The sequence below is a fragment of the Vulpes vulpes genome, chromosome 12 (genome assembly GCF_048418805.1).
Source record: "Vulpes vulpes isolate BD-2025 chromosome 12, VulVul3, whole genome shotgun sequence".
Lineage (NCBI taxonomy): Eukaryota > Metazoa > Chordata > Mammalia > Carnivora > Canidae > Vulpes > Vulpes vulpes.
This window is the reverse complement of record NC_132791.1, coordinates 109,692,850-109,706,083: the sequence shown is the minus strand read 5'-3', so window position 1 is coordinate 109,706,083 and position 13,234 is coordinate 109,692,850. Positions and strand designations below refer to the sequence as shown.

The following is a 13,234-nucleotide window of genomic DNA, read 5'->3' as shown; positions in this document are numbered from 1 at the left end:
AAGCGCACATTCCCATATAAACTGCCCCCCATTTTTACCTCCATGAGCATGTGACGCCTTTAATAAACAGGACACTTCTGCCAGATTCAATTAGCTCTACAAGCACCTCTAATCCCTCTCAGAAAACACCTCTTCAAACTGTTTCCACAGTTCCTTAGAAGCTCAACTATACCACCTACTGATTTAAGAATTAATTGAAGGGGGAGGAAAAACAAAACCAAACCAAGCATCCAAGTCAGGTCTACTCAGAGGACAGGACTAAGAGTACTAGGTTCCCTTCTAATTCAACACGGACAAAAATACTCCAAACTGGACACAACCCCTTTGGCAGGTCAGCACCACAAAACCCCTCATTCATAAAGACCCACAGTTTACATGGAAGAGAATCTGCTTGTTCTAGGATCAAGGGACTATGAAAGGCTCAAGAAGGGAAGAAATCTATGCCCCCTTTATGAGTGTAAAGAGGACCCTACAATAAAGTTGACTTAAACCTTGATTCAAAGACTGAAATAGATTTCTAAATTCCACAAACTTTCTCAAAGACTTCCATTTTCTCCGCTGTCCTTGGGTCTTTGCTCACCCAGCCCTACACTCACCTACCTATAAACATTCGCCCAAATAATTACCACACTGCAGTTGAAGTTTTCCTTTCAAAGCCCTAGTCAAAACGGAATTACACCACGCTTCTGATATGTTACAAATAAAAGAAAATTGTTAAAAGGACACAAATCTGGTTAAATTAATATTCCACTGTTAGGGTAATTCTTCGGAGGGCTAAGTGACAGGAAGTAGGAACAGAGGGAAAAAAAGTCTTTACTGATCATTGATGAGTAAGACAACTAAGTATATTATCAGGCTGAAAGTCAACCAACCAGCATATCCTTTGTTTGCTTAAATGGTAATTTTTTTTCTCAAAGGATATTTTAGAAAAGGCGAGAAACAAAACACAGGCTTAAAGATTAGGACTCCTGATACTCTGATTTATTTGAGACTCAACTTAACTTTATAAGATAAAAATATTCATCACACAGGCACTGGTATGCTGGAGACATTTACGGTTTGTCCCAATGTGGAACTTAATATAATCGCTCTTAGCATATTCTTTAACACTGTAATCAAGTTTCAGATTTTTTTTTTTCCAAAAGCTTAAACAATTCTGAGTCAATACACATAAGTAACCTAAAACTTCACTTTAAAGAAAACGTTACGTGCTAAGGGTAAATACTTTTGTTCCTTGGTTTGGGAGAACAGGCCAACAGTTTAAGACCGCCACAAAAAGAATTTCAAATGCATAAACTTGAAAATAAGGAATAAGCAAATTACACAGCACAGTGAAGCCCACTTAAACATCTAACTGCTCCGTCTACTGAGTTTATAAACAAGTTCTCTGTGAACCAGAAGGCAAAACTCACATTTGCAGACACTACTACTAGATACAAAAGCTCCTGTAAAGTAATTTCCCAGCTCCACACACGATATTCACATCACACAAGCTTGCAAAAGTTCAAAGATTTAACTAGAGAATATCCTTTAAAAACTGGTCACCGGTGGCTCTTTCTAGAGAGTAGAGCCAGGAGAGGTAGGGAAAAGAGTGACACGTAGAGAGAAACAGAGAAAGGTCTTCACTTTACTAACATTTACCTGTTTAGCACTATTTTACAGCAAATGTTTAAACTCTGTCAAAAGACTTAAAAAAGGGACGCCTGGGTGGCTCAGGCGTTGAGTGTCTGCCTTTGGCCCGAGGCATTGATCCTGGAGTCCCGGGATCGAGTTCTGCATTGGGCTCCCTGCATGGAGCCTGCTTCTCTCTCTGCCTATGTCTCTGCCTCTCTCTCTCTGTGTCTCTCATTAATAAATAAAATCTTTAAAAAAAAAAAAGATTTAAAAAATAAAAGTCTAATAGACCCACTCTCCTAACCCAGCTAAACTCGAATAAAGACCCAGGTAGGACTCCAATATAGTGAACAGTTACTAACAATTCTTACCATTTCTTCTTTTGAATAGCCTCTCTAGAAAGTGAAATATGCATATGGAAAAGTACCCATAACCAAACAGTTCACGGAAGTTCAAGAACTGAACATATTTGAAGAAAGGAAATATTAACTGGCACCCCAAAAGTCCTCCCCATGCTTCTTCCGGTCACTTCTCCCTCAAGATAGTTACTATCTTAACTTCAGAGAATAGTCTGGCTACTAACAAGTCTCTTACCTCATTTCCTCAATTCCTCATGTTTAAAGCAGATTTTAGAAACTAATCTGTTTCCTACTTTTCCAGATTAAGAAAAATAATCATTCTTTTATTCAGAAAATATTTACTGAGCACCTACCTAAAGTGCCATGTATTAAAACTCAGATGATAACCTTTTACTACTTTACAAAAGTAATTCCACTGGATAAACATTAAAAGGAATGCCACAATATTTAAGGAAACCTGATATCGCACATTTAAATGAATTTATTATATGACTACATATAACAAAAACAATATGCAGTATTTGATGTCAAGAAATCGTAGGAAAATAACCTTGGCCTAGGGCCATTCTCTGACATGATCCATTTAGAATGTTAACAGTTCAAAGAATCAGAACCTTGGAGTGCAAAAAGGCCTTGGAAGGAGCCTTCCTCCCAAAGCAAGAATCCCTTTCAAGCTATCACTGAGCAATAAGCATCCAGCTTTTCCTCCAAAATTAGGGAATTTTTTATTTTGTCAGAGAGCCTTTGTTAAAAATGCTGTTGGAGGGATCTTCCTTACACCACATCCTTTTGGCTGTCCCTCTCCAACTGGCTGAGTTCCTCCTCCACGTAACAGTCGTTATATATTCGAAGACAGCTGTCACATTGCTGGCTCATCGTCCTTTTTCCAGTCTGATTATCCCCAGACATTCCACGGTTCTTTCTGGACTCCAAGCATTCCTTCCTTCAATAAATACTTAACACTGTACCACTATAGGGGCTTGGGGATACGGCACTGGGAGCAAAGGCTCCTGGCCTACAAAGAGGCTAACATTTACTGGGGGAGACCAACTAAGTAAATAATTTCATGTATCCACACACATACACAAAAACACACACTCCTTACATATCAACCATTCATGAACTCCACGGGAGAACCATAAAGGTCACAGTTAGGAATTACACCAAGGGTATCTCACATACAGCAGTGGAGGTTCTCCGAGGAAATAACATTTAAGCACAGAACAGAAAAGTGGAGTCCCTGAATCAAACACTGGGAGAGGAGCAGAGGAGGCAGCTGGAATTGCCAGGTGTCATAGTCCCAAGGCAGGAGAGATCTCGGTACATACAAGGAAACTCAGAGCCAGTGGGTCACGGAAGACACAGAGAGAGGGGACAGGTGCGTTAGATCAGCAGCGGGTGTAGGCAGGGGCCAGCCTGACCATCTGGAGCCTTCAGACCACATGCAAAGTCGTGGATTAGAATTTAACTGCAGGGGAAAGGTGGTTACAACACCCTTCACTATCTTGGCTGGTTTCTACTCTACGTATACGGCATCTCTAAAAAAGCAGATAACCTGCCCAAGATGCAATCGTTCTAGTACAGACTACAATGGAACTGGGACTGAGACATTGTTTTTTAAAAATCTAGCTAGAAGTTGCAAGTGGCTTTGATACCCAGGCTACTATTCATTTAAAAAAAAAAAAAAACAGGAAACAAAAATTTTTTTTCAGATAAACTACTGACAAATCTTATCTCCCTCAGACTCATAACTGTTTCTTTAACCAAAATATCAGATGCTTCATATATTAAATGGGAAAAGACTTTCTTTGGGAAAAAGTCAAAGTAATAGTGTATATAACATCTCATGCTTTATCTATCTTAAGCTGGGATGATGTGTTCCATAATATTTATAAACCCTCTCCATCCAAAGCTCTTTACGGGGGACTCCAGCTTGTCAGGGGGACTTACCTTCCACCACATCCCTCTTGTAATCACTGTCATTATCACTATCTGTTGGCCGGTAGTAGATATAAAATCCTTGAATGGGAGTGTTATTGTTACTTGATGGAATGTACTAAAAAAGAGAAGTGCAGACTTGTCAAAGACAAAAATAAATGTAACTTTCACAGCAATGAAGATTCATTTATCTGTGTGGCTTCATTTTGCAAACATCTTTGATGGCCATTTTCAATTTAATTGGAAGGTGGTCAAAGGTATCAAGAGCATTTAGTTTACTGTCAGGGCTGAGCAAAAATAGAGTATATTTCACAAGGTTCAAAGGCATAAAAGGATATTTGGTGTAAAATAAATTAAATCTTGAAAGGGCAATTAAGTTAATACCTAGATGAGAGCAGAGGAGACAAGTTTATTTTTAATCCTGCCCCCCTTACCACATGTTCTTTTAGACAAATATCTGGGCCCTTCAATTTTCCTTCACTTAAAAGTTAAAAACATGATGTGATGAGCACTGGGTGTTATACGCAACTGATGAATTACTGAACACTACATCTGAAACTAAGAATGTACTAAATGTTGGCGAACTGAATTAAAAAAAGTTAAATACATTTGCTATTCAGGGGCACCTGGGTGGCTCAGTCGGTTAAGCATCTGCCTTTGCCTCAGGTCATGATCCTGGGGTCCTGGAATCAAGCCCTGCATGGGGCTCCCTACTCAGCGGGGAGCCTGTTCTCCCTCTCCTTGCTGCTCCCCTGCTTGTGCTCTCTCTCTCTCTCTCAAAAAAATAAAATCTTAAAAAAAATTGTTCTTCATAATATCATGTCATCAGAATAGTAAATCAATCCTTAACACGGCCAAACACTTGAAAGTCAAAAACTTTTGACTCTTGCTAATCATAATACCATCTCATGAGAATAGTAAATCGATCGTCAACATGACCAAACTAGAAAATTGTATCCTTTAGAGAAGACGTCCCACTTACCGTCCACTTGAGCATGATCTGAGTATCACTGACAGCTTCGGTGTATGCGATGTGAGGTCCAGTTACGGGACGGTTAGAGAAACGATTGGGGAACCCAGCCACTTGATAAGGACGAGATGCTGAACTGCGGAAACTCTCACCATAATGGTTGATAGCGATGACCCTAAATTTGTACGTTGACCCTTTTGAGGGAGGAAAAAAAAAACAGTTTTTAAAAAACTGCAATACAGCGACTAAAGGTCCAATATTCAAAATATGACGACTGTGCTCAAGTATCTACACTAACAAACATGTGCTCTGAAGCCTACATGGTAATCAGATTCCAACCCACTTGCCAGCTTCTGCCAACTGGCAGTGCCTGTCCAATATGCCCCAATCCAGATCCCAAGAGCTTATGCATAGCCACTGGGAGACAATGCCATGAAGGATTAATGGCGTCTGTCATGGAAGGGGCGGGTAGAGAACAGGAAATAGCACGGGTGCTTTTTTCACTATCATCTTCTAAAGTCATAACCATCAAATACAGTATTAGTTAAAGTATCTGTGCTCGAGACTAGGTTCTTTGCCCTTTGAAAGAAACAACTGAAGCGAAGTTTAATATGGCAAATACACTTATGAAGGGACACTGTGTGGATGACAGCAGATGTCACTCCAATTTCACAAGAATAGGACAAAGAGGGAGCAGATTTAAACTACAACAGAAGGTATTTATTTGTATTATATATTTAGAACTTTTTTTAAAAAAAACTAAGGACTGTGAGCTTCTGAAGTTCTGAATCTAAAGAATAAATTAGACTCCTACAGCACGTTTCCTGATGGCTCAGAAATAAGCACTGGGCTTCTGAAGACCATGTTTTCTGTCTATAAAATGCTATTTAGCTTCACCCATATTTAAAACTTGTCACCTTCTTCCAACTATACCTACAGGCTCCTAGGCTCATGTTACCTGTTTAGACAAACACAGGCATTTATCACTAAATACATCTAAAAGCCCATAAGCAAAATGGTCATGAAACCTAAACAAATAAAATCAATGAGAGTATATTTATGGTTACTGCTTTTCTCTTGTTATGGTTTAACTTCTGGCATACAGCCTCAAGATATTGGGGTGGTGGCAGGGATGGGGGGTTCCTTCTGCTAAAACAAAACTTACAAAGCAAAGAAGCATTAAGTGTTCTTTCATTTCCATAGACCTAGTAGGATTCATCATTAGATCAAACAGTTTTAGTCAAATAACAAGCAGTTTTCCTCTTAAAACACGGAATCATAGCAAAATACCTACACATGCATACACACGAAGATGTCACTACAATGCCATTTCTACTTATTGGCAGTTAAAAAGAATCCAAAACCCAGGAACATAGGATGGGTTAAGTAAAGTATACTATATAGATATATAGTTATGAAAAACTGAATTTCTGAAGAATTTCTAACATCACTGGAGAGTGCATATGATACAGGGAAAATGAGGTCAAGAGACATTTTGGCATGATCCTGGTTTGTATTAAAAAATCAATAAAGGGGGACGCTTGGGTGGCTCAGCAGTTTAGCACCTCCTTTAGGCCCACGGCATGATCCTAGATGTGGGACTCGATCCTAGTCCCAGGATGGAGTCCCACATCGGGCTCCCTGCATGGAGCCTGCTTCTCCCTCTGCCTGTGTCTCTGTCTCTCTCTCTCTGTGTCTCTCATGAATAAATAAATAAAATCTTGAAAAAAAATCTATAAAGGCCACAAAAAAATATACCAAAGGGTAAACAATACTTAATTCTGGATGGATGGGTGGGTTTAGGGTGACTTCTCTTCTTTCTAGTTTCTCTGCTTTCGAATTTACACACAATAGGCTTGCATTAGTCTAACAATTGGAAGAATAAAACATCATTAACAAATATGCACCTAAAGTCATATAGATGGCATAGATGGCAAAAAAGGAAATGTGTGAATATTACTACCTGGCTCTAAGCTACGAACTTCCACAGAAAGTTTGGAAGGAGGGATATCTTCAGCTGCCACCAGCCAATCACTAGTCCTCATCCGTTTGTATTCAACCTTGAAGGCAGTGATTGGAGAACCCCCGTTGGCCCGAGGAATCCAAGTGACATAGACGGAGGTCTCCGATGCCGTGGAGATGGTCGGCCGATCAGGTGCCTCTGGAACTAAACATGGAAATATCCACTCCAATAACCCATGGTGTCAGAAATAATAACTCAAATAAACTCAAAGGGATAAATCCCAAGTACCATTTTATTAAAGGTTTATCACCAAACTTATTGCCAGGGTTAATAATATTATGACTATCTTCTTGCCCTGTGTTCAAAGCTAATGGGCAATGAAATGGCCAAAAACGGGAAGTAAAAGGAAGGAAAAGCAAAGTCGTCTATAAACTTGATAATTAGCTCTAAAAACTGAAAGTTAAACGGTAACAGGAACAGTGACCATGCTACTTCGGATTCATAGCCCAACAGTGTATAAGTAATTATTACTTGGTGCTTCAAGTCTGATTGTGGTTATAATTTACAGTAAATTTTCACAATTAGGTATTATTTTATTTAAATGTTCTCTTTATCTGTCCAAGCTACACAAAGCGCATTCAGCAAGCAGTCTACAGATTATTAGCTATTATTATCATATTGTATCTTAACACACCTCAAGGCTACAGGAATGCTACTAAAAAAAAACAAACAACAACTGCATGCAATAGAGATAAAATTTGAGGAATAAATCAACAGGGATATTAATGGGAAGAGAGGATGCTGTGCGGGATGAATGCAGGAATATGAGCTATGTAGTTAAAGAAAAGTGCTATCAGCAATTAGATGATCCACTTGATCATCCACACAAACTTTAGAAAAAGGGGGTGAGAGAATCAATGTCTAGCACTTTCAGTTCACACTACCAAGGGCAGGGGATGTCCTGGCCCACACTAGACTTCGGTGGCAGGTAGAACCATCAGGAGTAAGTCCATCTGCCATTTAAACCATGTACCTAACTCTTCTTGCTGACCAAGCCATCTTGTGGTTATAGGTGGCTTCCCACTTGGTTCCTATAAGGAAAGAATGCTGAGAGAAACAATCTGGTCTGTGTGACAGTTACAGTACAAATGAGCAACTCATCATGCTGGTTTACATTAATCCTCTATGAATTTTGTAGAAGTGAGCTGGGTCAAGAGACTATCTTTTGGCTGGCTAACAATCCAGTGTCCAGAGCTTAAGGAAGTGGACCAGCTCCGGGCCATGGTTACACTACTTGGTTGAAATTGCTAAGGGAGCCCTGTGTGTCCAGCCTGTGCCACCCTCCTTAAGCAAGACCACTCTGTCTCAACATCTCTTTAACCTGAACAGAAATACATAGGAAAGAACGTAATAATGTTGCAGATGGTAGAAATGGAGAAAATGGAGAAAACGGTGGCATTTTAAAAACAAATTGCATAGTGGATAAAAAGAGGAAAGTAGTCAAAGCAGGCAACTTTTGAGTGATACTTACTGTATTCCTTTCGAGTTAGAAAGCAATGAAAACAGAATGAACAGAACTGTTAGTGAATCTCTTTTTTTGGTACTAGACCACCAAAACTTCCTCCTATTGATTCACAGAGGGTTAAAAACTCATCGAAGACCACCAGAGATCAAACAGAAAAAGGTTATTAGGGAAAAGAATCTCTGTAGAGAAGAATCTTCAAGATCTAAAAGAAAGAGCACGGGACAGTTAAGGAATAAAAGAAAGACTGGCTGGAGTTTAAAAATCGAAATGTGAATAGCAGTTGCACATCTGCTGGATGACCTCAGGCTAAGCTGTACAACCTTCTCGAGTCTCAATTGCCTAATTTGGAAAATTGATAGCTATCTTCCTCAGAGGGTTGTCTCGGATATTCAAGAAATCACTTCTCGTGGCTATCTCTGCCTGGTAACTCCAAACTCCTGGCTTCTAGAATGGAATCCATAACCTGCACCTAAAAATCTTGATCATCCATCTTGGTTCATGGTCCCTGGTTGCCGGAGCCCGAGTCTCCACCTTTCTCCCTCTCCTTCAGTGTGCATTCAGTTCCCTTTATCTGTCACCTATGTCCTCCTCCATCCACATGGGCACTCCTCACATTATTTCTCTAGCCTCATCTTTGGCCATTCACCCTTTCCCCCTCCTTAAAGCTCTTAAGGGTTCTTCATATCTTTCAGGGAAAGACTGAAATTTTAAGTATATCATACAAGGTACCCACCTGCCCTGCTCCCACTCCCCACAGCTACCAGTCAAACCATCAATTCTCTAACCTCCACATCTCTAAATGAAATACAACATATCGATCATTCATCTCTTTGCACAGGAGCTGTCTCTCCCTAGAACTTCTTTTCCTGTTCCTTCATCCATTCTTGTCTTCATAGCTGAGCTAAGGGAGCCTCTCTTACCACCACCTGCCTCCCCCACATATTCCTCTTGTGAATCTCAGGCATAATGAATCAAAATCATTGTTACAGGTTAATTTGTCTATATTACCCCCATACTGTCATTGACTCATTGCCTAGATCATCCGCTATGCTGTAACCCTCCTGAAGGCAAGATTTATTTTACCTCTGCTGCAACAGCATTTAGTCCGTACCTACCAGAGTATGTTAAACAAATCATAAGGTTTTCTTTTCAGATGGCAGCTTTATTCATACAAAGCTGATACTTGAGCACCTGGGTGGCTCAATCGGTTAAGGGTCTGCCTTTGGCTCAGGTCATGATCCCTGGGTCCTGGGATCGAGTTCCACATCAGGCTCCCTGCTCAGCAGGGAGTCTGCTTCTCTCTCTGATTCTCCCCCTTCTTGTGCTCTCTCCCTCTCTTACTCTGTCAAATAAACAAATGAAAACTTAAAAAAAAATTTTTTTTTAAGCTGATAACTTAATGTAAATAATCTGCTTAAGGTAGGTGAACTATTCCTCAGAAGTGAAAGTATTCAAGCATAAGAGGCTCGTGATATTGAAGAAGCAGAGGGATTCTAGAGGGTGTTCAAATGTCATGACTTGCTTTTGTCAGAAACCACTTCATGAACGACTATAAAAATAGGGAAGAGAAGCTTGAACATTCTCAGAGCTCAGCAATGAAATTTTAAGCCCTCCCTAGACGTCCTGCTAACACATATTAACACAGTCACAAGAAGTACATTATGTTGTAATTGCAGAATTGTTAAGTATGAAATTTAAATACTTAAGAGAAGTATTTTGAAACCTGTATTGCTATGACATCGAAACACCACACAGTTGAGGGCCCCCTGGTGACTCAGTTGGTCAAGCATCCAACTCTTGGTTTAAGCTCAGGTTATGTATGATCTGGGGGTCATGAGACTGAGCCTTTTGTGGGGCTCCACACTCAACGGAGAGTCTGCTTGTCCTGCTCTCTCCTACTCTGCCCTTCACCTTCTCTAAAATAAATACATCTTTAAAAAATAAAAAGTAAAAAAATTAAAAATGAAAACCATACAATTGGCAAAATACAGCAATAAAATGGAGTATGACATTGACAAGTTACAGCCATAAAACAGAGTATGATATGTAATCGTTTGTTTAAAAAACTAAACCTAAAAGAAACCAAAAACTAAATCTTACTATACATACCACCATACAGTTTGATAAGTCACACACACACAAAAAAAGTCAGACTTTCAAAATATAAATTTGGTTTCCTCGCCAGAGAGGAAACAGAAAAATCTTTTTTGTGAGTTATAAAACCTAAGTACCAGAACATTTTGAACCTGAGTTTATTACCGTAAACACCAATCATGACACTGAGTTACCAAGATTTGAATATAGGGCATTAAAAAAATGGTTGAAATTGGACCTGGAAGATCTATATGATAGGCTATAATCTGAACGACAAACACCCTCTTCCATTCCATCCCCCCAATAATTTGAAACACGTCAGTTACATTTGTAAACAAACAAAATCAATAAAATGAAGATTCTCCACTCTACCTCCACTATGCCTGGATGAATCTGTAAGCACCACTCCAAAGTTGTCCACAGTCTCTGAAACAACAGGGCGCCTAGGGATGCCCATGGGTGGAGAGGATGCCTGGGTGTTTTTTGATGAGGTTGTTTTCTCTAGAAAAGTTAGAAGACATATACTCATATACTACAACATAAACTTCTGTGTATATGCAGAGTAAGAAAAACTACAAAACTCAACTGGTATATAGGTATGAGAACTTCTCTATTACAGAGGCTAGCTAAATTTAATACCTACATTGTAAATACTTAGTTTGAGGAACTGACCTTAAAAATCACTTTGTCTTTTTCAGTAGCTTTAAGGAAAAATGAAAATGGGTCTTTCTTCATCAAGGTAATTTTAATTTACACACAGAATAAACACCACATGTAAAAAAAAGCCAAATGACGAGAGTAAAGGCTTTCAAACTATTCACCCATTTTTCTTCTTACTGTACCTATTTCTTAATTCTAAAAAATAAAATTCATGCTTAAAGAGCTTCTGTTTCTTTATGGGGAAATTATTATGTTGAGTTTTAAAATCCCAAGAGGCAAAAAGTGAAAATGGGTATTATCATAAAACTGAAATACTTGCCTATTAGTCAGTATTTATAGGTCAGATTCTACAAACAACTGCGGGATGATCATGCAAATTAACCCGAAATACAGTTCAAATAAGAAATAGTCATTATTTTTCTAGCTACACTCAGTAATTAGCATGAAAGGGTCTTTTCCAAAAGCCAATAAATAAATTTCTTCTTGATCATACCTTTTTATTTTCATGCCATACTAAAATAGTCTTCCACCCAAGTCCCCTCTCTACTCACTGATCTTTTTGTCCATTTCTGGCCAAGCTATAATGGCATCTTTTCAATCAAGCCTACCCTCAACAAGTTACCCCACAGAAAGAACATCCCTTTTTCGTACTTCTCTGACATTTTCTAAGTCTTTTACTTGTATATTTTGGCTTCTTTGCTGACACCTTTGCCCTATTCCAGTCTATCTTTACCCTACAGCCAGTCTCCCGTTGAAGCATATAGTAGATAGTGTCACAACTCAGCTCAAACTTTCCAATGCTTTCAGCTCAGAAACTGCTTTATTTGCTAGATTAACTGTATTTTACTCTCAAAGTCAATGTCCTTGCAGGGTGGGCAAGGCACTATGTGGTCTGGCCACTCTGTCATCTCCCTGAGCTTTCTCCCTACAGCCTCCTCACTTTGTTTCTTACACAGTGGCACCCTCAGTGTTCCTAGGGTACACCAAGCACACTCCACCCTGGGGTCTCTGTACCTGCTACTCTCTCAACAGGGATGTTCTTTCCCAGATAGCCAGATGACTTTTCACTTCATCCTTGACATTCTGTTCCACTGTTGACTGCTGAGGACTTCTCTGGCCACCTTGCTTAAATTGTGACAACTGCTACCCCCAAATACTTCTTATATCCACCCCCTAACTTATTTCTCTTATCAGTGCTTGTAACTTTTTACTGTACTTCTAACTTAGGGGTAAGTCTCTCCCAACTAGAATATAAGCTCCATGAGTTATATCTATTTTGCAAGGGCAAGGAGTTTTGTCTATTTTATTTATTGCCTAGCACACAGAAGGCATCCAGTAAATATTAGAGGAACTGAAGTCTTGCCTTATGGTTGGTATTTATTTATGTGTCTTACCCTTCTTGGCAAAGCAAAAGCACCATTAGGATGGATCCTGTCTTGATCATCTTTGTTTTCCCTGCATTACCTACTCTAATGCCTTACATACCATAAATTCCCCAAAATATTTATTGAACATTGATGGGATGGAATAATACAACATGCATGGCCAAAAAAAGCACTACAATAAAATTTTTAAATGAAATTATATAGAAGAATCTCCATGACCCAAAAGGACATTTACTAATAAAGGGACATCAAGCCAGCCAGCTCACTCCTCTTAAGGAAGATTATACTCACCTTTGCTCGTTCGGAAGGTAAGCATGGCAGGTTGCCCTTCACCTGCTGCACTTCTTGCTACCATCAAAACTTCATAGAGACTAGATGGCTCCAGTTCTGTTAAATGGAGCTCATTTTCACTTCCTGGAACTCGAACCGTGTGCCAGCTTCCCACCAGGCCAACTCCATCATCTAGCTACTCCAGAGAAAAGTCATTAAAACAAAATAGGTTAAGAGCAGAGGAACCTTCCATTCAAATCTAAGAAAATCTTCAATTCTAGATATATTTTGGTATGGAATAAAGCTCTGGAAGTAAAAAAGGAATAATATTTAATCTAAGGAGACATGTAGCAAGAACTTAGGAATTTTCAGGAATAAAAAGACTCCTATCTCTGCTATTTTTAGCACTAATTTATAGCCTAAAGTGAGTTATCTCATCTCCCAGAGTTTGCTTCC

The 13,234-nt window shown here is 39.3% G+C and overlaps 1 protein-coding gene across 6 annotated transcripts in view; it reads right to left on the bottom strand.

Annotated features, from left to right (window-relative positions):
- Positions 1–13,234, bottom strand: part of CDON (cell adhesion associated, oncogene regulated) — a 98,049-nt gene that overhangs the window by 26,113 nt on the left and 58,702 nt on the right. For all 6 annotated transcript variants that reach the window (XM_072729395.1, XM_072729397.1, XM_072729393.1 and 3 more), the window contains 5 exons: positions 12,800–12,974; positions 10,836–10,964; positions 6,845–7,048; positions 4,894–5,075; positions 3,924–4,029 (listed from right to left, as the gene is read on the bottom strand). In XM_072729395.1, the coding sequence (XP_072585496.1) occupies positions 3,924–4,029; positions 4,894–5,075; positions 6,845–7,048; positions 10,836–10,964; positions 12,800–12,974 (796 nt within the window). The remainder of the gene's footprint in view (positions 1–3,923; positions 4,030–4,893; positions 5,076–6,844; positions 7,049–10,835; positions 10,965–12,799; positions 12,975–13,234) is intronic.